Source organism: Saccopteryx bilineata, chromosome 1, assembly GCF_036850765.1.
Source record: "Saccopteryx bilineata isolate mSacBil1 chromosome 1, mSacBil1_pri_phased_curated, whole genome shotgun sequence".
Taxonomy (NCBI): domain Eukaryota; kingdom Metazoa; phylum Chordata; class Mammalia; order Chiroptera; family Emballonuridae; genus Saccopteryx; species Saccopteryx bilineata.
The window spans coordinates 73,231,928-73,255,483 of record NC_089490.1 but is presented as its reverse complement, the minus strand read 5'-3'; the positions used below and the strand labels follow the sequence as shown (position 1 = coordinate 73,255,483).

Genomic DNA, 23,556 nt, shown 5'->3' with positions numbered 1-23,556 from the left:
ATTGAGAGATAATTGGCATACCATCAACTGCACATATTTGAAGTGTATAACCCAGTAAGTTTTGGCATATGTAAATATTCATAAAAACATCATCATAATCAAGATAGTGATGTATCCATTATCCACAGAATTTCTTTTTGCCCCTTTGGAATTCTGCGCTCCTGTCACTTCCTGTCCACAGTCTTCCCTAGCAAACACTGATCACCTTTCTGTCACTGTGGATCAGTTTGCATTTTCTAGAGTTTTGCACGAATGGAATCCTACAGTAAGTACTCTTTGTGTGGTCTGGCTCCTTCTTTTTTATTGTAAAATTTCTTTTTATTGTAAGATTATACCAGAAGTTGCGTATTTATGTACCTCTTGAGCATTTGCTATTCCTCATTTTTGGCAATTGCAAATAAAGCCTCTGTGAACATTTGTGTATGAGTCCTTGCATGGATATATGCATACTTTTCTTCTGATTCTGTCAGCAGTTAGCCAGAGCCCATGATGAAATCTATTGGAGTAAAGTAATATCTTCATGCGAAGTAAATTTTTGTTTTCAAGAGTAAGCATTTATTCTCTTTAAGAATTTGTGTGCAGAGTACATGCACTAGAGTGGTACTATCATTATCAAATATGTGGCTGGAATGCTTGTTTCTGTGAAATAGAAATAAAACAGTGCTTTTCTCTCTTTAACCTTTCTTCTGCTTAGAACTATTTTGGTGGAAAACTCTCTGCACAAGGGAAAATGCCTTGGATTGAATATAATCATGAAAAAGTTTCTGGCACAGAATTCATAATTGACTTTCTGGAAGAGAAACTTGGAGTGAATTTAAACAAAAACCTTGGGCCCCATGAACGAGCCATCTCCAGGGCAGTGACCAAGATGGTGGAGGAGCATTTTTACTGGTGAGTCCCCAGGGGCTGGGCAGGTGCCCAGGGCCTCCTCCATCCTTTGGACTAAGGACAAGTTCTGTGTCACTTTTTAGATACTCCCTAAACCTTTTCTTTTGAAAGTTTGCACAAGTTTTGTGCATTCCAACTGACTTAGGGGTCAAACTTATGACTGTTAAGTTTCTCAGTATCTAGAACAGGGGCGTCATTTTCTTTGGAGACCCAGAACACATAATTTAGGCTTTGTGTGTCATATGTCTCTGTAGTAACTACAGTTGACCCTTGAACAACATGGGGATTAGGGACATCATGTCCCGCACAATTGAAAATCCACGTGTAACTTTTGATTTCCTCAAAACGTAACGACTGATAGCCCACTGTTGACTGGAAGCCTACTGACAATGTGAACAGTCAATTAACACATATTTAGTACATTATATGTATTGTATTCTGCATTCTTACAATAAAGTAAGCTAGAGAAAAGAAAATGTATTAAGAAAATAATACAAAAGAGATGATACGTTTATAGTACTGTTCATACTTGTTGAAAAAATCCACGTGTAAGTGGATCTGTATAGTTCAAACCCGTGTTGTTCAAGGGCCCACTGTGTTCAGCTCTTCCTACTGCTGTAGTAGAAAAGTGGCCTTAGATATGCTGATGACTAAGCATGACTGTGTTTCAGTAAAAGCACTGAAATTTGAATTTCATTTAATACAAAATACCATTTTTCTAAAATTTTTATTTTATCTCAAACATTTAAAAATGTAAACTCCTTGGTCTGTGGCCTGTAGTTGCTTGATTCCTGCTTCAGGCTCGAACTCACTAAGATGAGGGAGACATTTTAATGGACTGGTCTCTTCACCCGTACAAACTGCTGAAGGAAAATAACATTGCAGCAGAAAACCAGAGGAGGGAACAGAAAACTAAGCCAGGATAGAAGTCAGGTGAAATTTTGCAAGCTTTGTAAGATTATTGTCAGTATTCCTTAGAGAACAAGAGTGACTACGTTCCAGAAGTAAAGCGTGTTGCTGCTTTCTGAGTGTCTTCGCCCCGATTGCCTGACACCTGACTTGTGTTCCCCGAACCTGAAGCATCACACACACTGTGGTGAGGAGTTGGCCCGTTCTGCACATGGCATTCTGCCAGCTGTGACGCTGCGGGCATTAAACAGACATGGTTCTTCTTGCTTTGCGAACTCATTGTCCTCTGTTTTTTGTTTTTTTTTTTTCTTTCTTTTTCTTTCATCCGTTTTTCAGGAGGCGTAACATCTTTCTGTACCCAGTGGAGAAAATAAATTTTCTCTCTGATTTCTGAAAACTTGTTCCAAAGATTTAATTAAGAATTGTTAAGCCTACTTTTTTGGCACTAATTATTACTCCTGGGTCAGTAGCTCACCCAGTAGCTTTTAACTCCCCCACTGGGAGATACACTCTGTGGAAAGTTCTTCCTCATCACCTTCTTGTTTCATCCATTCAGCTCTGGAAATAGGAATTCATTCTGTCTCTTGGATTTTAAGTGCCCCTCTATTTTCCTTTTCCTCTTTCGCTGTCGGTTCTTGCCCAGTGTATTCCAGGGCTGACCAGAGGGGGTGGAGCAAGGAGGGAAGCAGGCAGGGGTGCAGGTCTGTGTGGGAGTGATTGGACTGTACTCCCAAAGAAACCCAGGTCTTTTCTGTATAATACCACCTGTCAAGAACTGCTGATTTTTTTTTTTTTTACAAGGACAGAGAGAGAGTCAGAGAGAGGGATAGACAGGGACAGACAGGAATGGAGAGAGATGAGAAGCATCAATCATCAGTTTTTTGTTATGACACCTTAGTTGTTCATTGATTGCTTTCTCATATGTGCCTTGACCGCGGGCCTTCAGCAGACCGAGTAACCCCTTGCTCGAGCCAACTTTTCATCTCAAATAGTACAGGGTTTTGCAGTGAGAACCAAAATGCAGGACTGCATGTGGGATGCTTACCTCAGGGAAAAGCCTGCAGGAGGACGAGGCCTGTGTCACCTGCTCGCCAGGTTCCAGTCTCCGCCGAGGGGAGTGAGGAACTAGCGCACAGCCACCCTGACCCTCCCTGCCTTCCCTCCAGGTGGCCCTCCAAAGCGCTTCCTCGCTGGACTGATGGCCCCTTTAATGTGGAGAGCTAGTGCTGTGTCAGCTGCCTGAGAAGAAGCTGAAAGAAACTAATTTGGATGGTAGTTTTGTTAGAACTCTTTGATTTCTGTAGTGGTTCATAAAATTTATATTCCAGTTAGAAAGACTTCTATCCAGGAAGATTCCCAAGTACCACCAGCCACTGCTTCCTGCTCTGGGTGTGTAGGATTTTTTTTTTTTTTTTTACTAATCATTATATATATATATATTTTTGTATTTTTCTGAAGCTGGAAACGGGGAGAGACAGTCAGACAGACTCCCGCATGCGCCCGACCAGGATCCACCCGGCACGCCCACCAGGGGGCGATGCTCTGCCCATCCTGGGCGTCACCATGTTGCGACCAGAGCCACTCTAGCGCCTGGGGCAGAGGCCACAGAGCCATCCCCAGCGCCCGGGCCATCTTTGCTCCAATGGAGCCTTGGCTGCGGGAGGGGAAGAGAGAGACAGAGAGGAAGGCGCGGCGGAGGGGTGGAGAAGCAAATGGGCGCTTCTCCTGTGTGCCCTGGCCGGGAATCGAACCCGGGTCCTCTGCACGCTGTAGGATGTTTTATATGCTTATTTTATGGTAGAAGTTCATCTTTTGCTCCCACCCCCCTTTTTTCCCCACAAGGGCCCCTGCTAATACTTGCTGGGGGTGGAGTGAGGTGGGGGAGAGAAGGGTCCTTATGGGGAGGAGTGGAAGGGAGAGATGGGAGGTGGTATCCTGAGAGGGAAGTATCTTAATTTTACCGACCACAAACCACCAAGTGCTTAGGTGGAGTGTTAGCTACTATTTCTCACTTGTGTATCCTCAAGTGTTAATTTGAGGATGAAATGCTGAAGGTGGAAAGTCAGGTCTTTATTGAAATGTAGATATACAGTGAACTTTCAAAAGAAAATCCTAATTTCTCCAATTCCCCTAAGTCCCTAGTACGAGAAGGAAAAACAGACCTTCCTCTGTTTCATTAGTTTTCCAAACCTTCTTGCTTTGGGGAGATGCTGAACAGGCTTTCCTGAAAGTTCTAAATCCTAGTGGAGGAAAGAGTCTGTCCCCTGTCATGGTGAGAAAATGCATGGCACAGAGAGTCCTTCTTCCTTCCCCTTTTTTAGTCTCAGTGGCAAAACACCAAATGTGTGCCTGCGGACACCAGGGCCAGCACAGGGAACTGACCACAGCACATAGGAAGGTAGTGTAAGTATGAGCTTTCTGTGAGAACCTGTGAAATTCTGACAAAAGCTCCGAGCTTGTGTCTGCACCTACAGCAGTGGAAGACGTGGGTCAGGCGTTTGACTCAATTCTCAATTGAGCCAATGATCTGGAATGTTCAGATGTGTTTATTTTGGTCTGAAACTTTAAAAATACCCCAGGTATGATTTTCTGAAGAACAAGGACAATGGAAAGCAGTTCCTGTTATGTAATATCATGTAATTTTTTATTTTTTTATTTTATTTTTATTTTTTATTTTTTTGCATTTTTCTGAAGCTGGAAATGGGGAGAGACAGTCAGACAGACTCCCGCATGCGCCCGACCAGGATCCACCTGGCATGCCCACCAGGGGCGACGCTCTGCCCACCAGGGGGCAATGCTCTGCTACCAGAGCCACTCTAGCGCCTGGGGCAGAGGCCAAGGAGCCATCCCCAGCGCCCGGGCCATTTTTACTCCAATGGAGCCTTGGCTGCGGGAAGGGAAGAGAGAGATAGAGAGGAAGGAGGGGGGGAGTGAAGAAGCAAATGGGCGCTTCTCCTATGTGCCCTGGCCGGGAATCCAACCCGGGTCCCCCGCACGCCAGGCTGACGCTCTACCGCTGAGCCAACCGGCCAGGGCCATATCATGTAATTTTAAAGCTGGTTTAGGTCTGATCAATCAAGCACACTCAGCTATAAAGTGTTTCTGTTTTTTTTCTTGCACTTGAAAGCCATATAATTATGTCCCACTTGCTTTATAAGGCTATTAGGGAAGATGATGAAGACAGGTTTTTATTCTCTTTGTTCCACTGAATGCTTACGTCAGATCCAATGCAGGGAAGTCCCTATAAGGGGAAGTCTGAGGAATACAGGGTGAAATGACTAGAGTGAAGCTGATTTTTGGTAATGGACACCATTGCTTCTTCTGTGTGACACACTGCCTCCTGTGGACACCAGTGAGTGTTTTAAGAGTCTTCCAACCCCACTGGGAAGTGAGTAGGGCACCAGCCTGGGAGCCACTACTCACTAGTCATAACATGATCACCTATACACATATCGGTGTTAGAACAGGGAATTCAGGTTCACTTCTAGGTTGGCCATAATTTAAAAATGTTGAGTTTCTCAGTGAATGGGGAGGTAGTAAGCTTTAATAAAATGACTTATCACCAAGATCTTTTCTAAAAGCTGGAGGATTCTCTCTCCTTAATTAGAACTCAATAGATGCGTCCTGCTTTGACATCCCTGCTCCCAATTCTAGATGTAGTGAGGGCTTATTTTTGAAAGCTAAACTAATGCCTGTGAGACTTGGTGAAAATACAGAGGCTTATCATATGCTCCTGCACCCTTGGGCATTTACAGTACAAGCAAAATGTAGCAATAATAGCAGGACATAGAGAAGGGCATTCTCGTGGTTGGGAAGACCAGGTACAAGGACCCACTGAGCAGTCAGCGGTTTGCTGTGGTCTGCAGTGTCCCATATACTGATACTTGTTTCTGGTACGGCCCAGGTCTCACGTTAAGTTATAACAAGAGATAGCTCCATTTGAATATCCAGGGTCAGTTTTCCTTTCCTGTCTTTTTGATCTTCCCTAAAAATATTTGAAAAGTGTTTATTTTTCTGTTCTAAGATAATCATTCTTTTAAAAAACAACCCACTTTGACCCCATTTTGCAGAAGAGATCAGATTCATCAGTTACAATAAAGAACACAAATATCAACTTCCTAAAAGAAGATCTCAGAATGATGAATTATTTTAATTGCTTAGCCTAGGCCAGTGTCCAGATTGGCTTTCCTCAGCCTCTCCAGTTAAGAATTCATGACTGTGCATCAGGCCACTTCCCAGTGGTGACTGGCAAGAATCTCGGAAGAAAGCAATGGCAGCCTCTTCATTCTCCACAGGCACTGCAGCTCTTTCCATTTTCCTGTTTAAATATTGTCATCTCTTAGAAACTGGCTCAGCAGTGAAGCCTTTTATCATTCAATCAATAATTCATTCCTTCAGCTAACTTAGTGAATGAATGACTGCTAGTGGCCCCGCACGATGCCCGATGTGGGGAAACGAAGGTGACAAGACGCTATCTCTCTCCTCAAGTGGCTCCCAGGCTGGTGGGAGACATGGAGCCTTTGTAATGGTCAGTGGTGGGTAGGGATTTGAAGAACAGCCGGCACCTGCTGATGAAATGAAGGAAAGGCTTCCCACAGGCGATGTTATCACAGAATCTAGGGACAATAAGAGTGGCAGATGAAAGGGCAGGGTGGTGGGGAAAGGTTAGGATATCCAGGCAAAAGGAATAGTGTCTGCAAACATGTCGAGGCACCAAGAAGTGTTTGGGAGGCGTATGTAATTCTGTACGGTGGTGCACGGAGGCAGTGCAGGGTGATGGGTCAGGCAGAGGGCTGGCGGGCCAAGCGACAGAGCTACAGGGAGTTAATGAATGACTGAGAAGTGGCATCATTCTAACATATGATTAGATTTTTAAGAAGCTCTTTGTGGCTGCCGTGGAGCAAAGGGATGTCTGGAGTCCTTGGGGGGAATGTCAGGAAACCTGCTAGGAGGCCACTGTTTCCAGGGTCGAGAACGATGAAGGGCTGAACTCCAGTGGTAACTGAGTTGGAGAAAAGGGCGCATTCCCAGGGTGACTGGCTGTCAGGAGTGAGGGGTGGGGAGCAGTGAGGTACAACTCCAGAGCTGCTTTCTGGCTGGGTGAAGAGAGGCAGATTTGAAGCGAAGGAAGATGATGAGTCTAGTTGTATAAGTGTTGGTTTTGGAGTTACCGAGGACCCCTCACGAGGCTCCCTGGATCTCAGGACAGGAGTCTGAGCTGGATATGGACGTGGGAGTCATCAGTTTGAAGTAGTAAAGATAAAACCATTGGGAACTGTAAAAGGTGAGAGGAAAAACAGTGGAGACAATAAGCTAAGGAAGAATTCTAAGAAAGACACAAATGTTGTTGGATGCTATAGAGCAGTGGTTCCCAACCCCCAGGCCGCGGACCAGTACCAGTCTGTGGGCCATTTGGTACCGGTCCACAGAGAAAGAATAAATAACTTACATTATTTCCATTTTATTTATATTTAAGTCTGAACGATGTTTTATTTTTAAAAAATGACCAGATTCCCTCTGTTACATCTGTCTAAGACTCACTCTTGATGCTTGTCTCGGTCACATGATACATTTATCCATCCCACTCTAAAGGCCGGTCATTGAAAATATTTTCTGACATTAAACCGGTCCGTGGCCCAAAAAACGTTGGGGACCATAGAGTATTCAAGAAGATTGGTTTTTGAGTTTACAATAAGGAGGGATTGTGGACTTGGGCAGGATGGTTTTGGTGGGGTGTTACGGTTGGAAGCCCTGCCTGGTAGATAGAGTTTTCAGGAAACGTATTTGCCAGAGGCTGTGGATTTGTGGTTGTAATGATATACAAGCATGTTTCAGTGATGTCTTTGACCTGTAGTAATTGATTTAGGAACCCATGAAGCCTCCATTTTCTTTGGTATTTAAAGTTCATGCACACTTCATGAGACTCAACCTTGAAAGAGCCTGCCTGGCCCTCATTCTTTCTTTCTCTAACGTGTCTATAATATGGGGCCAGGGAATGAGAGAGGAAAGAAACCAAGAATAGGGCAGGAAAGAGAAGGGAAGAAGACCAGACAGTTTCTAAGGTTACTTTTAACTGCAAAACTGAATGAACCCAGAGTTCCTTCTTCTGCGCCCTGCATTCACGCTCCTCCTTGCACTGGTGGGCGCTCCTGCCTGCTCAGCTGTGTGGCCCAGATACGGGCCTCTCCCCCCACCACCTGCTATCTCCCCATTAGTCTTTGAAAACCTTTTCCCCTTTGCTGCCTCCTCATCTTCTGCACCCGCCCTCGTTTCCTGCTCTACAGAGGAAGCTGAAGTCATCAGGCAGGAGCTGTGAACCTCTCTGCAGCTCCTCGTATCTTGCAAGTGGTGTCCCCACTTCTCTCCAAGCCGGCCCTCCCAGCCTGGCCCTTCCAGTCTTCTAACTTGCTCTTGAACTGTGGTTTCCGCATCACCACTCCTTATCCTTTCGCAATTTCCTTAAGCAACCACATCTCTTCTCACAGCTTTACAACTGCCACTGAAGCCCCTTCCCACAAATTCTCTATCTTGTTCTAAACCTATCTCCTGATTCTCAACATGCTGGACTCCTCACTTAGGCGGTTCTATGGAACCTTCAAATGCAACAGGTTAACTCATCTTTCATCAACTAACTATTCCACCTTGTGTATTGCCAGAATTGGTTAATAGCTTTATCACCCACTTAAAACCATCAGCCTTGAAGAAAATGCTGAATTTCTTCTTTTACCTAATCCTGTATAACCACCGGCCTTTCCCTCATATCTCAGTATTTCCCCTGTGCATTCCCTGTTCACCATCGCCGCTGCCATCTTAGTTCAGAGCGTCATTTCTCTCCTGGTCTTGCCCTGGGGTCTTCTAGCCAGCCTCCCTCTGCCACTTTCTCCACTTTCAGCCCTTCTTTCATCACAAATCTGACCATGTTTCTCATCTGCTTAAAACCTTTCAAGTGGTTAAACTTTGCTTTCAAAATAAAGTTTAGTCTCCTTTGCTTCAGAGCCATCTGGTCCCATCCTTGCCCACCCTTCCAGCCTCAGACTTACAAGCTCCCTCAGATCTCCTGTACCCCACCCACCTGTCCTGAAGTTCTTGCCATTCATCGGCCAGCCAGTGCTGTCCCGGCACACACCTCCTCCCTCTGCTCTGCCTGGTGAGCTTCTGCTCATCCTTCAGGGTCAGCTACACTGAGGACAAAACCTATGTAATTTGCCTACAAAGAATGCATTTTTTCCCCTATCAACCTGTCAGCTTACAGCCACAATATTCCTAATTTTTATACTTTAGATGCTTCCTGGATGCTAGTTTTACCTGGCCATGCTTAATTTATTCTCAGATCACTGATTTCCAAAATAATCAAGGATGGTATAGCCCCTTTGTTGTGAATTCAGTTACAGTACAACTTAGAATGAAAGTGCTGAGTTATTCTAAGAGAAGGCAAACTTCACACCTCAGTTACTTAATTGCAGGCATCAAAAAAGAGTAAATAGAAAAGCATTTAGTTTGGATATTTTTAAGAGTTTACTAGAATAAATGTGAGATCTTTTATATCAAAAGCTCCATTGACTTCTCTGACAGTACACGTTAATTAGTCAGCATCGCAATATGCTCTTTTCTCTTTTCACCAAAACCTGTTTCTTGACTCCTCAATTCTTTGAGAGATTTTTAAAAAAAGAGGTACAAAAACCTTTCTAACAAGATTTGTAGGTATTCCTTTAGAAAGGTAATAAAAGAGAGATCTGGTTGCAGTAGTACAAAGAATCTGTTGAAATTGGTTGTCAGACCTTTTAGTTAAAAATCAGGAATGCTTAAAAATTTTTAGAGAAATCTTCTGGGTTTCTTTCTAATTTTCATTTTGTAGAGGAATGAAGCCTAAAAAAAAAAACACAAAACAAAACAGAACAATATAAAGTGATCAAAATTTCAAGGCCTTTTTTCCCCCAGCTTTTATTTTCTTGAAGTAGAAAGTAGCTATCATTAACTATCTTCCCTTGTGTTCTCTATGTGAGAACATTTTTCACTCTTCTAATTATTTTGAAGTGGTGATCACTACTATATCAACCAACAGTAGGAGTAGAGATAACTGCTAATACACCTTTTATTGTTCATTATGAGGGAAAACTAAATATCTTCTGCCTGTGTGCCCACGGTTACATTTTTCTGAGCCTTCAGTAGGAAACCCTTCACTCTGTACCTACCAGCACTATTATAACCACAAGGACAGTCCTGTGGCTGCACAGGTTCAGAAGACAAGGTCAGAGAAGGCCTGGGGACTGCAACCGGCATAACACAGGAACAGGGACTAGCTTCTTAACTGCCCAGACCTATTACGTATGAACACCTGGACAGATGGGAAAAGTGATTCCACCAAGTTCCTTTGGTATTTGTATCCACTTTAGAGGCCTGGAGAACAAAGCGAGACAGAGAGTTGACTTTCTGGAAAGCAAGTCATTCATGTAATATTTGTAATTTATATAGTGTATAATAAACATGCACAGGTATACTTACTCCCTAATCCTTTCACACAATGCAATCAACAGTTGAAATGCTATAGAGATGTTCACCTGCAACCTATGTACTCTTGTTGATCAATCTCACCCCATCAAATTTAATTTCTAAATAAAAAACTTTTTGATATCATAAAATATAAAATGCATATACAAAGTATACAAAACAGAAAGTGAAGCTTAGTTAGCAGAACAGATACCTGTGTAGCCACTGCTTTGATCAAGAAAGAGAATGAAGCCAGCGCCCCAGTCACTGCTACCTCCTCCTGGTGTCCCCCGCAGTTACGCACTATGCCGCCTAAAAGCCTTTTCAAGTGGGTTTCTACTTGTTTTCTGTGGGGTTGCCCAAGAGAAAGCAGAAGCATGGCTTTGGGGGGTTGGGGAGGGGGGTGGTCAGAGGGTGGGGGCCAGGAGAGGTTTGGTGGAATGGTAGCATGCATCGTTATCTGGATTTGTTACTCTGTCTCTCACAGGCCCAAAGTTCTGCTAGCACTTATTGTAATATCTGCCATGCAAACTGCTTTTTTTTTTAAAAAAAAATATAAAAGCTGTAGTGATTCAGTTTCTCCAGAGTATGCTAAATTCTGAACCACTCATTGGAAATTGACCCTGTGGAGCTGCTATGTATCTAACACGCAGTAGTAACTTGTTTCCACACACTTCCAGGACGTTAGCTTATTGCCAGTGGGTGGACAATCTCACTGAGACCCGGAAGATGCTCTCTCTTAGTGGTGGTGGCCCCTTCAGCAACCTGCTAAGGTGGGTCGTGTGCCACATAACGAAAGGAATTGTGAAACGCGAGATGCATGGCCACGGCATTGGCCGTTTCTCAGAGGAAGAGATTTACATGCTGATGGAGAAGGACATGCGGTCTTTAGCGGGGCTTTTGGGTAATGTACCACACCTTCTATTCATTATTTTCTATCCTTGCTTTTTGCATGATTAGTAAAGCACTGTTAGTTTACTGATTTAAAGTTTGATTTTGGTTGGTTTCTTTGCTTCCATGTGTAGGTGGCAGTCCCACCACAAGTTTAACTGTGCTTGGGAAGTCCCTCCTGGGGCTGTGTGTGTCCATGGGCGGGTGAGGATGTGAGTGTGGCATGCCTGCCCTTGGTCATCAGGTTGGCTGCAGGCGGCTGGGCTGATGTGATCTGTACGGGGCAGACCTCGAGTCTTCGCTGTAACGATTCATAAATATCACTTGAATTTAGGAGCTTCTATGTGTGAAGTGATGGCCTCTCCTGGGGACGACTAATGTATAGGGAGCCAAGCTCTCTATGTGACTAGTCATACAACCTAGTCCTTCGGGGCTGCTGGTTTTGTCTGGGGAAGGTGGGTTTTTACTGGCTGTCCTTCAGCACCATCATCACCGCTCTGCAGCACGTTAGGAAACTCCTGTCTAGAAGTGGGGTTTGGGATTTGTTTTGTTGAAACCCACCTGGTGCCCCAGGAACTGGGGGCTGTGCTGGATGTAACCTGTCCCTGCAGGGTGACCCACTCTCACTGGCTCCTTGCTGCTGCACAGTGCAGATGCTTACTGGACCTGGGGTCCACACCTGAACCCCAGCTCAAAGTAAGATTAGAAAATGGAATCCAGTACCAAGTCAAAGTAATACCACCCACTTGCCATATAAGGAAACTGAGGCACAGAAATGTTGTGTGACACAAGCAGTAAAAATTGTAGCCAGTAAGCAAATCCGGGCTGACACCACATCCCTAGTATTTTTGGCCCAACAACTACCCTGAACTTCCTTACAAATTGCGCCATAAAGTGGAGTTGTGTTATGTCAAGATGACTCCTTTTGATTATTTTCTGAAGTTTCCAGAAATGGCAAGTTAAAATGTAGTTCCCAAAGTAATTTTTAATATGCTTTACAGTGTCGCTCCTGGAGGCCAATTGAGAATTAAATATGCAGTGCTGCCATTAATTTAGATTTCCTGGGCTCTGTGAGTTGAGGTCATTCCCTTCCTTGGGAGGCTGGCTCCCCAACAAAGAGCTGTGTTAAAGCTGTAGGCTGAAGGGCATAAGTACTTGGAGAAATGAGCTCTTTTTGAAGCTGCTGTTGAAAGAGCCAAGTAATAAAGTGGAATTTGTAAATGGAAGTGAGGAAAACAAGCTGATTGCCCGCCAGCTATACTTGACTAATGGAAAATGTAGAACATTTCCCCCCACCCGCCCATGCCCCGCCCAGTCTGAAGCTTTTTATTAAGACATAAAAATGGCTTTGAGAGTCTTTATTTTTCAGAGTCCTTGTTGACACTGGGTTGGCACGTGTCAAAGAGCCAAATCTCTTGGTTATTTTAATAAACAAGTATGTGATCTTATTTAGTAAAGACTAAAGGGAGGCAAGATAGTGCCTCCTTCAAAGGCAGTAAAAATGAGTCACTTGCCATGTGTGCTCCATGTCACCCTCATCAGCATGTATAGTTACAATGTGGTATAGTTTCTCAGGATGAATTAAAAAATAAAATTATTTTTTGTTTTTTTGTTTGTTTTTGAGAGAGAGAGGGACAGACAGGGACAGACAGACAGGAAGGGAGAGAGATGAGAAGCATCAGTTCTTTATTGCGGCACCTTACTTGTTCATTGATTGCTTTCTCAGATGTGCCTTGACTGGGGGTCTCCAGCTGAGCCAGTGACCCCTTGCTCAAGCCAGCAACCTTGGGCTTCAAGCCAGTGACCTTTGTGCTTAATCCAGAGACAACGGGGTCATGTCTATGATCCCACGCTCAAGCTGGTGAGCCTGCACTCAAGCCAAATGAGCCTGCGCTCAAGCTGGCAACCTCAGGGTTTTGAACCTGGGTCCTCAGTGTCTTAGGCTGACAGTCTATCCACTGCACCACCACCTGGTCAGGTATAAAATAGTTTTTTTTAAGTCATAGATATTTGATGGATCACAGTTCTTGGTTAAATAATATATAGAAGATTAAAAGAAGTGTTTGTGATTAGTAATAGAAAATTTCTAGCGCCCTTTAAAAATATTTATTTATTTTTTTAGAGAGAGAGAGGAAGGGAGACAGAAACATCAATTTGTTGTTTCACTTATCTGTACATTCATTGGTTGACTCTCATAAGTGCCTTGAATGGGGAATAAACCCACAACCTTCATATATCAGGATGACGCGCTAATCGACTGAGCTACCAGGCCAGGCCTCTAGCCCACTATTAACCAAAAATGCCCTTGGGGTTCCATACCTGCAGATTCGGAAGGCTCAGTATGGGGCAGAAGTGGTGATGTGGCTCAGGAAGAAGGTGAACTGTGGTAGAGTCAGGCGCTCAGGGAGAGGCCTTGTTGGGGAAAAGGTAAAGAGAGTTTCGCTGCAATTATGCCTGGAAATTTAGGCCAGAAGTCTTTGAAAGGCAAGGTGCCACTTTGCAGACCCCTTCCCCTGTGGCATGCCAGGAGGAGAGAGAGCTGGTCTCAGTGAGCTGGGAGTCCAGTGGAGGAAGCTGGGCTCTAGGAAGAAACTAATTAGGGGAGGGTGTAGTCACTCCAGCAAGGGAGCTGCCATCTTTAGGGAATACAAAAACCTTCAGTGTGTCTGTGCTCCTAGTCATGTGGTTCTCATACTTCTCCCAATCACAACACAAAATTGCATTTTGATGCTTTTGGAAAGCATCCAAGTTGAGCTGTTACTAAGGAAAGTTGAGGTGGGAATCCCTTGTGTGTGGGTCAGGGAACATTGTTGGGCCTGAGTTTCTCTGCTTACCCCTAGGGCTTTGGTTGGGGTAACCTTCTGCAGGATGGGGTTAGGCAGGTGTGTTGGTGATAGTTCAGGTTGTTTCAAAGGGGTCTTAAGGAAGCTGTGCATTATCTGATTGCAGGGAGGCAGCACAGACTACTAATACCTAATGTTTTTTTGCTTTCACTTGAACTGTTATAGACCTTGTGTGATGACACAGCAGTTATGGGAAAAGCAAATGAATGATTGGTAAATAAAGTTGGTTTGGGAGAGATAATCATAGAGGGGGAGAATAATAAAAATATAGTTTTATGTATGAGGCTTAGCTGTGTACCATTGGTGGGCATTAAATATGGGTTGCATGAAATGAAGGGAAGAGTTAATGAAGGTCAGGACACATTTATCAGACAGCCAATCTGAACTCCAGGGTCTGTGGATCTGGGAGCACTGTCAGAGCAAAAAATTGAAATTTGTGAATGCATTTAAAAGCTGGAATCAGAAATAGTGATGGTTCTACAGGTGGATCTGCAGTTTCCTATCAAAGAATGTAATTTCAGTCATGACTAGACTTAAGAGGGAGAGAATACTTATAATAATTGGAATTTAGACAGAAGGGCAGTGCCCTGGACTGAGGACTGTATGAGTCTGGCTGAATGTTCGGGCACACAGAGGTGGGCTGCTGAAGAGATGGTGGTGAACTAGTTAGGCACAGCCCTGGGTAATTAGAGGAGCCACCCTATGGAGATATTGTTGTAAACACTTATAGCAACACTTGTGAGAAGTGCCAACATTGGAGAAGTACAAGGTTCAGTGAGGGCATTTTTGCAGGGGAAATTAACTTGGTTGGAGGGTTGTGGAAGGCTTCTGTGAGGGGATGATGTGTAAGCTGGGCTTGAAAGATAAGCTGGAGTTAGGCAGGCGTGTGTGGGGGAAAGGGGAGCCGGTGGGCCGGGGACAGGAGTAGCGTGGAATGTTGAAGGAACATCGCATGTGAAGGCTCTGAGATGAAAAGCATCTGGGAATTATTTACAGAATGAAAAGATGGCCAGTGTGTCTGAAAATCGTGCAAGAGCTAAAGTGTAGCATGAGATGGAGGTAGGCAGGGGCTAGATCACACAGGCCTTATGTGGCCCCTAAATAATTTTGGGCTTTAAGAGCAATGGAAGCCATCAGAGGTTGAAAGTAAGGGAAATGGCATATCCTTATTTGTATTTAATGTGCTGGAGGGACCAAGAATGGATTCGAAGTCTCAGTGAGGAGGTTCTATAGCCATGGTGATAGAGTTCGGCATAAAATGATGGATTAAGGATAAATCTTAGGGACAGAATTGACTAAAATTTAGTGATTTGATGTGTGTGTGGGGGAAGTGAGGGGGGTGATGGAGAGGGCAGAGGTGGGGATTAACCAAGTTCTTGACATAAAAACTTTGTAAATAGATTTGGTGAAAAATGGAGGAAAGGGAAGATCATGAATTTCAGTTGTGGATATGCTGAGTTTGATATTCCCGTAAGATAGACATGTAGGTAGTATGAAGAATATAAAGGCAGCCTTTCCAATCAATGGAGAAAAGAGATTAATTCAGTAAATGGTGATGGGAGAGCTGGCTAACCACATGGCACAAAATAAGTACAATTTTGACTTTATGTCATACACCTGAATAAATTACAAATGGACTAAGCATTTCACTATAAAAAATAAAACATAAGAGTGTCAGGATAAAATATAGAAACCTTTTATATAATCTTGAACTCTGGAAAGCTTTTTTTTTTTTTTTCTATTAATGACTTTTATTTATTTATTTATTTATTTTATTTTTATTTTTTTAATAAATTTTTATTAATGGTAATGGGATGACATTAATAAATCAGGGTACATATATTCAAAGAAAACATATCTAGGTTATTTTGTCATTAAATTATGTTGCGTACCCCTCGCCCAAAGTCAGATTGTCCTCCACCACCCTCTATCTAGTTCTCTGTGCCCCTCCCCCTCCCCCTAACTCTCTCCCTCTCTCCCTCCCATGTCCTCCCTCCCCCCACCCCTGGTAACCACCACACTCTTGTCCATGTCTCTTAGTCTCATTTTTATGTTCCACCAATGTATGGAATCATGTAGTTCTTGTTTTTTTCTGATTTACTTATTTCACTCCTTATAATGTTATCAAGATCCCACCATTTTGCTGTAAATGATCTGATGTCATCATTTTTTATGGCTGAGTAGTATTCCATAGTGTATATGTGCCACATCTTCTTTATCCAGTCTTCTATTGAAGGGCTTTTTGGTTGTTTCCATGTCTTGGCCACTGTGAACAGTGCTGCAATGAACATGGGGCTACATGTGTCTTCACGTATCAATGTTTCTGAGGTTTTGGGGTATATACCCAGTAGAGGGATTGCTGGGTCATAAGGTAGTTCTATTTGCAGTTTTTTGAGGAACCACCATACTTTCCTCCATAATGGTTGTACTACTTTACAGTCCCACCAACAGTGAATGAGGGTTCCTTTTTCTCCACAGCCTCTCCAACATTTGCTATTACCCGTCTTGTTGATAATAGCTAATCTAACAGGGGTGAGGTGGTATCTCATTGTAGTTTTGATTTGCATTTCTCTAATAACTAATGAAGCTGAGCATCTTTTCATATATCTGTTGGCCATTTGTATCTCAGGAAAGCTTTTTTAACATGGCATGAAAAGGAGGAACTGTAAAAGAAAACTTGAATTGCTAGATTACATGAGAAAAATAAAAAACCTGTATGTCAAAAATAATCATAACTAACCTTAAAATTGAAATGGTAAACTGAAAAAATATTTGCAACATGTGACTAAGGAGTTCATATTACTAAATATGTAAAGAGCTTCAACAAATCAATAAGAAAAGTGAATACCTGAAGGGGGAAATTGGGCAAAAGACATAAAAAGAAAATTTGTGAAAACAATTCAAATGATGAATAAATGCATGAAAAATATTCAACTTCTTTAGTAATCAGAGCAATGCCAATTATAAGTTGAGGCACCACTCTCAATCAAATTGGCAGTTTTCTTTGTGTGTGTGTGTGTGTGTGTGTGTATGTAAATAATGTGATATCATGGCAGGTGTGGGGAGGCACTGACAGTGCTGGTAGGGATGAAAAGTACATACTTTCTAAAGTTGAACCCCATAGTTTCAAAAGTCATATAATATACACAATTTTTTACTAAATGATTCAATTTTTAGGATTTTTTTTCCTAATAAAATTTTGACGAAGATGTATCTCTAAAGAAGATGATAGTACTGATATGCTGAAATCTTGCAGATATTATTGCTGTGGATTTTTTGTCTTGTGTCCTCGGCTTTTGCTTGAAGTGGTAACAGAAAACCTAATTACTGGAGGGACTTGACTGCTCTCCTTTTCTCTGACCCCTTCTGACCTCCTTATATTGTTAACTTTAGCTTCTTTTGGGGGAGGGTGGGTAGGTATAAAGGTTTAACCATGGCAGAACACATATGTATTGGAATATCTTTAGGTGGCTCCTTTGTGAGTAATTTGCATTTCTTTCAAGAAAGAAGATGATCATTTTATCAGTTCTCGTTGGTCGCAGGCATACGTAAAGAAATTATTATTATTGCAAAGGATGCTCTTAAGAGCTAAGCATGAACTGTGGTGTGAGGAGGTTGGAGTTCAGTGGGACACCTAAGGCTTTTTTTCCCCTTCTTTTCCAAGTGAGAGAAGGGAAGATAGAGAGACAGACACCTGCATGTGCCCTGACTGGGATCCACCCTGCAACCCCTGTCTGGGACCAATGCTCTGCCTGTAGGGGTTCATGCTCATAACTGAGCTATTTTTAGTGTCCGATGAGGAGGCTCCACAGAGCCATCCTCATTGTCCAGGGCCTGTAAGCTTGAACCAGTTGAGCCATGAATGTGGGAAGGGAAGAGAGAGATAGAGAGAAGGGGAAGGGAGAGGGGTGGAGAAGCAGATGGTTGCTTCTCCTGTGTGCCCTGACTGGGAATCAAACCCAAGACATCTGCACACCTGGTTGATGCTCTACCACTGAGCAAACTGTCCAGGGCCTGAAGGTATTTTTAATGGCACAAAGTTAAGTGATAATAAGGAGAAAGTCAAAACACTCAACTTATAATTTGCTTCTAGACCAGTAAGAAGTGAAATACAAACTAGGTGGAAAGGTTGCAAGAGAGCACGTCAATATTTTAAAACAACTAACAGCCTAATATTTTATAATAATTAGCAAACTATTTTTATATGTTATTTTTGTATTAATTATACACCAGGTGCTATGCTAGGCTCTTGGGAAACAAAGATGAACAAGAATGGTCTCTACCTGCAAGAAGCTTATCATCTAGTGGTGCTCAAGTCCTAGGATGTGAAAATGTCTGAACAATATCGTAGGATGTGAAAAATTTCCCATGTAATCTTGGAACTCTGTAGTCTTTCAGAAATGGGAAGGATAGAGAAAATGTCAGAAGATGGAAACAGGAAAGGGGAGGGAGAAGTAGAGTCTGATAGTGAAGTAAAATACTAGAATGAATTATTAAGTAGATAGCTTTCATGAAGAACGTTCATTAGTTCATTCTGAATAAATCACACCAAAAAGTGACCACGGTGTTTTCTTGACTTGCTGGACTTACTAGTTGGATAGACCATCTCTTGATTTCTTCAAACCACTGGATACCATCTCGCATGATTTTCTTGTAAGCAAGATGGCTGGGTTTTAAAGGGGGCTTCATGGACATGTGTGGTGACACCAAGGTTTGTTAGAGTGCTCTGATGGGGAGGAAAGGGACTCGTTCCACCCCTGCTTCACCTGGAGCAGTTCCTCTCGTATCTGTTTATACAATTTGTTGGAATTCTGCTGTTTGTTGTTTGGCAGAAAACTTCCCCTACCAAGGACAAAAGCTTGACAGCCCCCGGATTATTGTGGCAGATCTGTGGCTGGTTGAGTAGCTGCACCCTCACAGTGCCGATTAATAGACTGATAGAACCTGGAGAGCTCTCCAGGGACTCTGCTCTTTCTCAGTGACCTGTTGACAATTTCAAAGGCCTATTTAATGACTCGATGTTGAAAAATAGCTAAAAAATTGGACAGAAAAATCAGAATCAAAGTTTTCAAACTTAACAAGAAGAAACCTGATAAGAGATACATCAAATTCTGTCCTAGGCAGAATAGAACAATTGTAGGGTGGGAAAGGACATGTGAGAAAAGACATGATTTTAATCTCAGTATGTCGCCAGTGTGATGGGCTGCCAAAGAAGCTGATAAAAACCTAGCCTGTTTAAACAGAGCATGGTGTCACAACTTGAAAGTTGTTTTCTCAGGGAAGTTTTCTGGAACTTTCTCCCGGTGAGTGTCAGGCAAACTGTTGTGTGTTCCCAGACACTGGTGCATTCTTCCTCAGAGTGCTCCCTGCACCTCTCTCAGTGGTTTGGTTGGACTCTCTCCCCACCTGGACTTGGCTCCAGGTCTGCTGGACCCATTCCTGTCTCCAGGGCCTGACCCAGTGCCTGGCACGCACTGGGCGGCCAGCAGGTGTTTGTTGAACAAAGAAGTACAATGTTCACTCCTGGGATCCATCTTTTATAAAAAACCGTTGGTCAAACTAGAGCGTATCTAGAGGAGGGTGGGCAGGAAGATGGCTAGTCTCAAAATAATTTTATTTTGAGGAATCTGAGGATTCTGGAGAATGGGTAGTCTGGAGAAGTGGAGATGTATGGGGCACATACTAGTTTTTTTAAAATTTATTATTTTTTTTAGAGAGAGGAGTGAGAGAGAGAGAGAGAGAGAGAGAGAGAGAGAGAGAGAGAAGAGAAAAGGAATGGGGGAGGAATGGGAAGCATTAAGTCTTAGTAACAGCTTCTCGTTTGTGCCTTGTCCAGGCAAGTCTGGGGTTTTGAACTGGTGACCTCAGCATTCCACCAGGTCAGTCAGTGCTTTATCCACTGCGCCAACACAGGTCAGGTGTATGCTAGTTTTTAAAACATGTTGAAAGTGTATATTGACTTAGATTGCTGCAGATGATGACCATATTTGGGGAGAGGAGAGGAGGACAGAGAGGACGGTGGGTGTGTATGTAAGAAAATGACAATGGATTACAACTCAGGGTAATGCAGCACTGTAAACCAGACCTGACCAGAACGGGAAGGGTTTGCCTTGTGTGGCACAGCAGCCTTCTTTGGAATTACCCCGACACGAGGTCGATGGCCAGCACCAGGGTAGCTGAGGAGTCTTCACGGCAACGAGGTGCTTAACTGGAGATGGTCTCTGGGAGTTCTTCCAGTTCTGATGGTTTCATGATTTTATATTCATTCTCTAGAGAAGCACAAAGACTGTTTTCCAAATTATAAAAGAAGGCAGAAGCAAAAAAATAAATAAAATAAGACAGAGGCCAAAGTGGAGATTCATTCCCTCATGTTGGGCTAATAATCTCTTTGACTGATTTGTGTTGAGGTGGTTACTCATGTCTATTGAAGACACAGAGCTTTATATGATCTGTATTTACTCTGTATCTCTGGTTATTAAATCTACTTTTGAACAACAGAGGGTGTCTAATAAACCTTTCTTCTAATTTTACACTTCTTTCAAAGGGATTTTTACTCAAAGATTTAGGATATTAGCAAACTGTTTTTGTTTTTAAAGAGTTTGGGAAGAGGCTATTTGAATAGCTGCTCTTCCTACTCTGTGTAATTATATCATGTGAACAGCACTGTGTTCACATTAGGCCCTCCGGATGAGGCTGGGAGCCACCTGGAACACAGCAGCCACACACCGAGCCTCTCAGTGAAGGTGACGGGGAAGCTTTCAGGCCGAGGCAGTAGAGAAAGATGAGACACGTAGGGTTACACATCTGCACTTTTCAGTGCAGTTAGCCTATGCTGAGTGATTTTGAACAGAGGGCAGAGGAGGAGAATGAAGGCATAGAAGTAATTCTACTTGTCAATCTAGCTAGAAAGATGAAATCCAGAGATAAAAAGAAAATGATAGACACAAGAGGAATATTCTGGAACCTTACAGCAATGTTTCCTAATGCAGATTCTAAGTCTTTCCAAATTACCTGTCTAGAACAGTGGTTCTTATCCCTGATTGCTCATAGAATCACCTCAGGGACTTTTCAAACACAACTGCACAGGCCGTATGCCAGGCCAAATAACTCAGGAATTTTTAAAAACTCGACAGGTGATTCGAATGTATTTGTAACCTAATATAGGGCATGGGGGAGGGCGGAGGGGCAGGCCCAGGTGCTGGGAAGAGGACGGTGGGTGAAGGGAGGAGCCATGGAAGGGGCCATAGGAGGAGACCATGCCTTGGTTTGGGCAGGCGTGAAAGGGAGAAAATTGTAATCTTTTGCTAGGGAGGAGGTAGAATGCAGAACAAACCAAGCCTACGTCAGTTTTGTTGAGAGGCTGACCCTGACTGGATCTGTCTCCATGGTACTTAGGCCTACAGTTTCCTGACTTTTGCATCAAAAACCTGTTATGTAGACTACAGATTTTTTGTGTGGATAAGTTTTAGACACGCTTTTTAACAGCACCTTGAGGTGTTGTAGTCTTATGGTGCCCCTGAGAGCTAGTTATCTTATAGATGAGGAAGCCGAGTGAGGGTCAGAGGGGCCAGGGACTGGGTCTCAGGGTGCTCAGCTAGTCACAGTGCTTTTTATTTTTACTTTTTTGCTCCAGTACAACTTTTGTATGTTTGCCTTGATGTTCGTTAAAACCATATGTAAGGATGGTAATACTTTGACTTGGAAACCATAGATTTTATTTTTACCTCTATTGATTGGTTTCTGGTGAGAGTCTTAACTTTTTACAAGTTTGTACTGGAGTCCTTCCTGTTCTCACCGACTGAAGTGGAAGTGACTTGCTCTGAAAGGTTTTTTCCTATTATTCAGTAACTCCGAATTGCTCGCTGTTCACTAATGGAGAGGACCATTAGATCAGATACTCTGAAAGTATCAACTCTTCTTTTCTTTTTTTTTAAATTGAATTTATTAGGGTGACACTAGTTAACATAATTATACAGGTTACAGCCGCACAGTTCTACAACACAAGTATGTGCACCATATTGTGTGTTCACACCCCGCCCCAGGTCAGTTCTTCGTCCATCACCATTTATATGCCTTCCTACCCTCTGCACCTCGCCCCCTTCCCAGCATTCACTGTTGTTTGAATCCATGAGTGTTTCTTTCTGTCTTTTTATTCAACTTTCTTTTCAAGCATCCTCTCCACTCCAGACTTCTCAGGGAGGAATGGATGGCCTGGGAGCCCAGAAATTCTTAAACAGCCAGGGCTTGGTGAGGCGAGGCTCTGCTCTTATAAAAGTGTTTGAGCCTTATGCAGACTAGGCCGTGTGGGACCAGAGCTCCTTTCTTTTCCATTTTTGTTGATGGTTATCTCAGTTGCTAAAAGTATGTTGATTGTTTATGAAAACATAAAAATGATCTTTAGCAAAATAAAGTTAAATGCTAATCAGTACTGAGTTTTTAGAAATCTTTGTGGCTTATTTAGCAACACAGATTGGTCGGTATAATTCTGTCAGAGGTAATCTGGTCTCTATCCTGGCGGCATTCTAGCTGTGTCTTCCTCTGAGAATAGTGACTTTGACTCTGTGTTTAAATTTTCAGGGTTCCAATGACTGAATAATTAGAATAAAAGAAGGAAAAGATTATAGGAGAGCATCATGTAGACAATAGGTTTTTAAATCTTCATTAGCACACGTCTTGTAGGAGTTTCTGCATTAAATTGATATGGAATGAGAAAGCTCAGTGCTTTCCCAGTGAACCTGCTATGGCAGCCCTTCCTGCCTTATCTGTGTTTCATTGATTGATTTTCCTGGGTAAAGTTTATTGAGCAGATTGCCTGACTCAAACAGGATAGATAAATGATGACCTGATGGGCCCTGGCCGGTTGGCTCAGTGGTAGAGCGTCGGCCTGGCGTGTAGAAGTCCCGGGTTCGATTCCCGGCCAGGGCACACAGGAGAAGCGCCCATTTGCTTCTCCACCTCTCCCCCTCTCCTTCATCTCTGTCTCTCTCTTCCCCTCTCACAGCCGAGGCTCCATTGGAGCAAAGATGGCCCGGGCCCTGGGGATGGCTCCTTGGCCTCTGCCCCAGGCGCTAGAGTGGCTCTGGTCACGGCAGAGCGACGCTCCGGAGGGGCAGAGCATCGCCCCCTGATGGGCAGAGCTTCGCCCCCTGGTGGGCGTGCCAGGTGGATCCCAGTCGGGCGCATGCGGGAGTCTGTCTGACTGTCTCTCCCGGTTTCTAGCTTCAGAAAAATACAACAACAACAAAATAATAATAATAAATGATGACCTGATGTGTCTAATACATTAAGTCAGTTGTTTGATCCTTGGTGAACAAAACAACATGTTTCTATTTACTTAAGTTTTTCAATTTGTATCAAAAATACTATAATCAGTTCTTAAAAATGAAAAATAATTTAGACATTTCATAATTCTGTTGTAACTGGAAACAAAGGCAGACCTGGGATTACTCATCACCCCTTTTGCCAATTCAAAGAGAGATGAGGTCCGAGTAGGTACCAGGTGTGTCTTCATCAGAGGAACCAGTAGCCCTAGGAAGGC

The 23,556-nt window shown here is 43.2% G+C and overlaps 1 protein-coding gene across 3 annotated transcripts in view; it reads left to right on the top strand.

The window, feature by feature from the left end:
• The window catches only part of FAXC (failed axon connections homolog, metaxin like GST domain containing), a 69,519-nt gene that overhangs the window by 16,864 nt on the left and 29,099 nt on the right, over positions 1-23,556 (top strand). For all 3 annotated transcript variants that reach the window (XM_066254404.1, XM_066254400.1, XM_066254399.1), the window contains 2 exons: positions 695-891; positions 10,965-11,188. In XM_066254404.1, the coding sequence (XP_066110501.1) occupies positions 695-891; positions 10,965-11,188 (421 nt within the window). The remainder of the gene's footprint in view (positions 1-694; positions 892-10,964; positions 11,189-23,556) is intronic.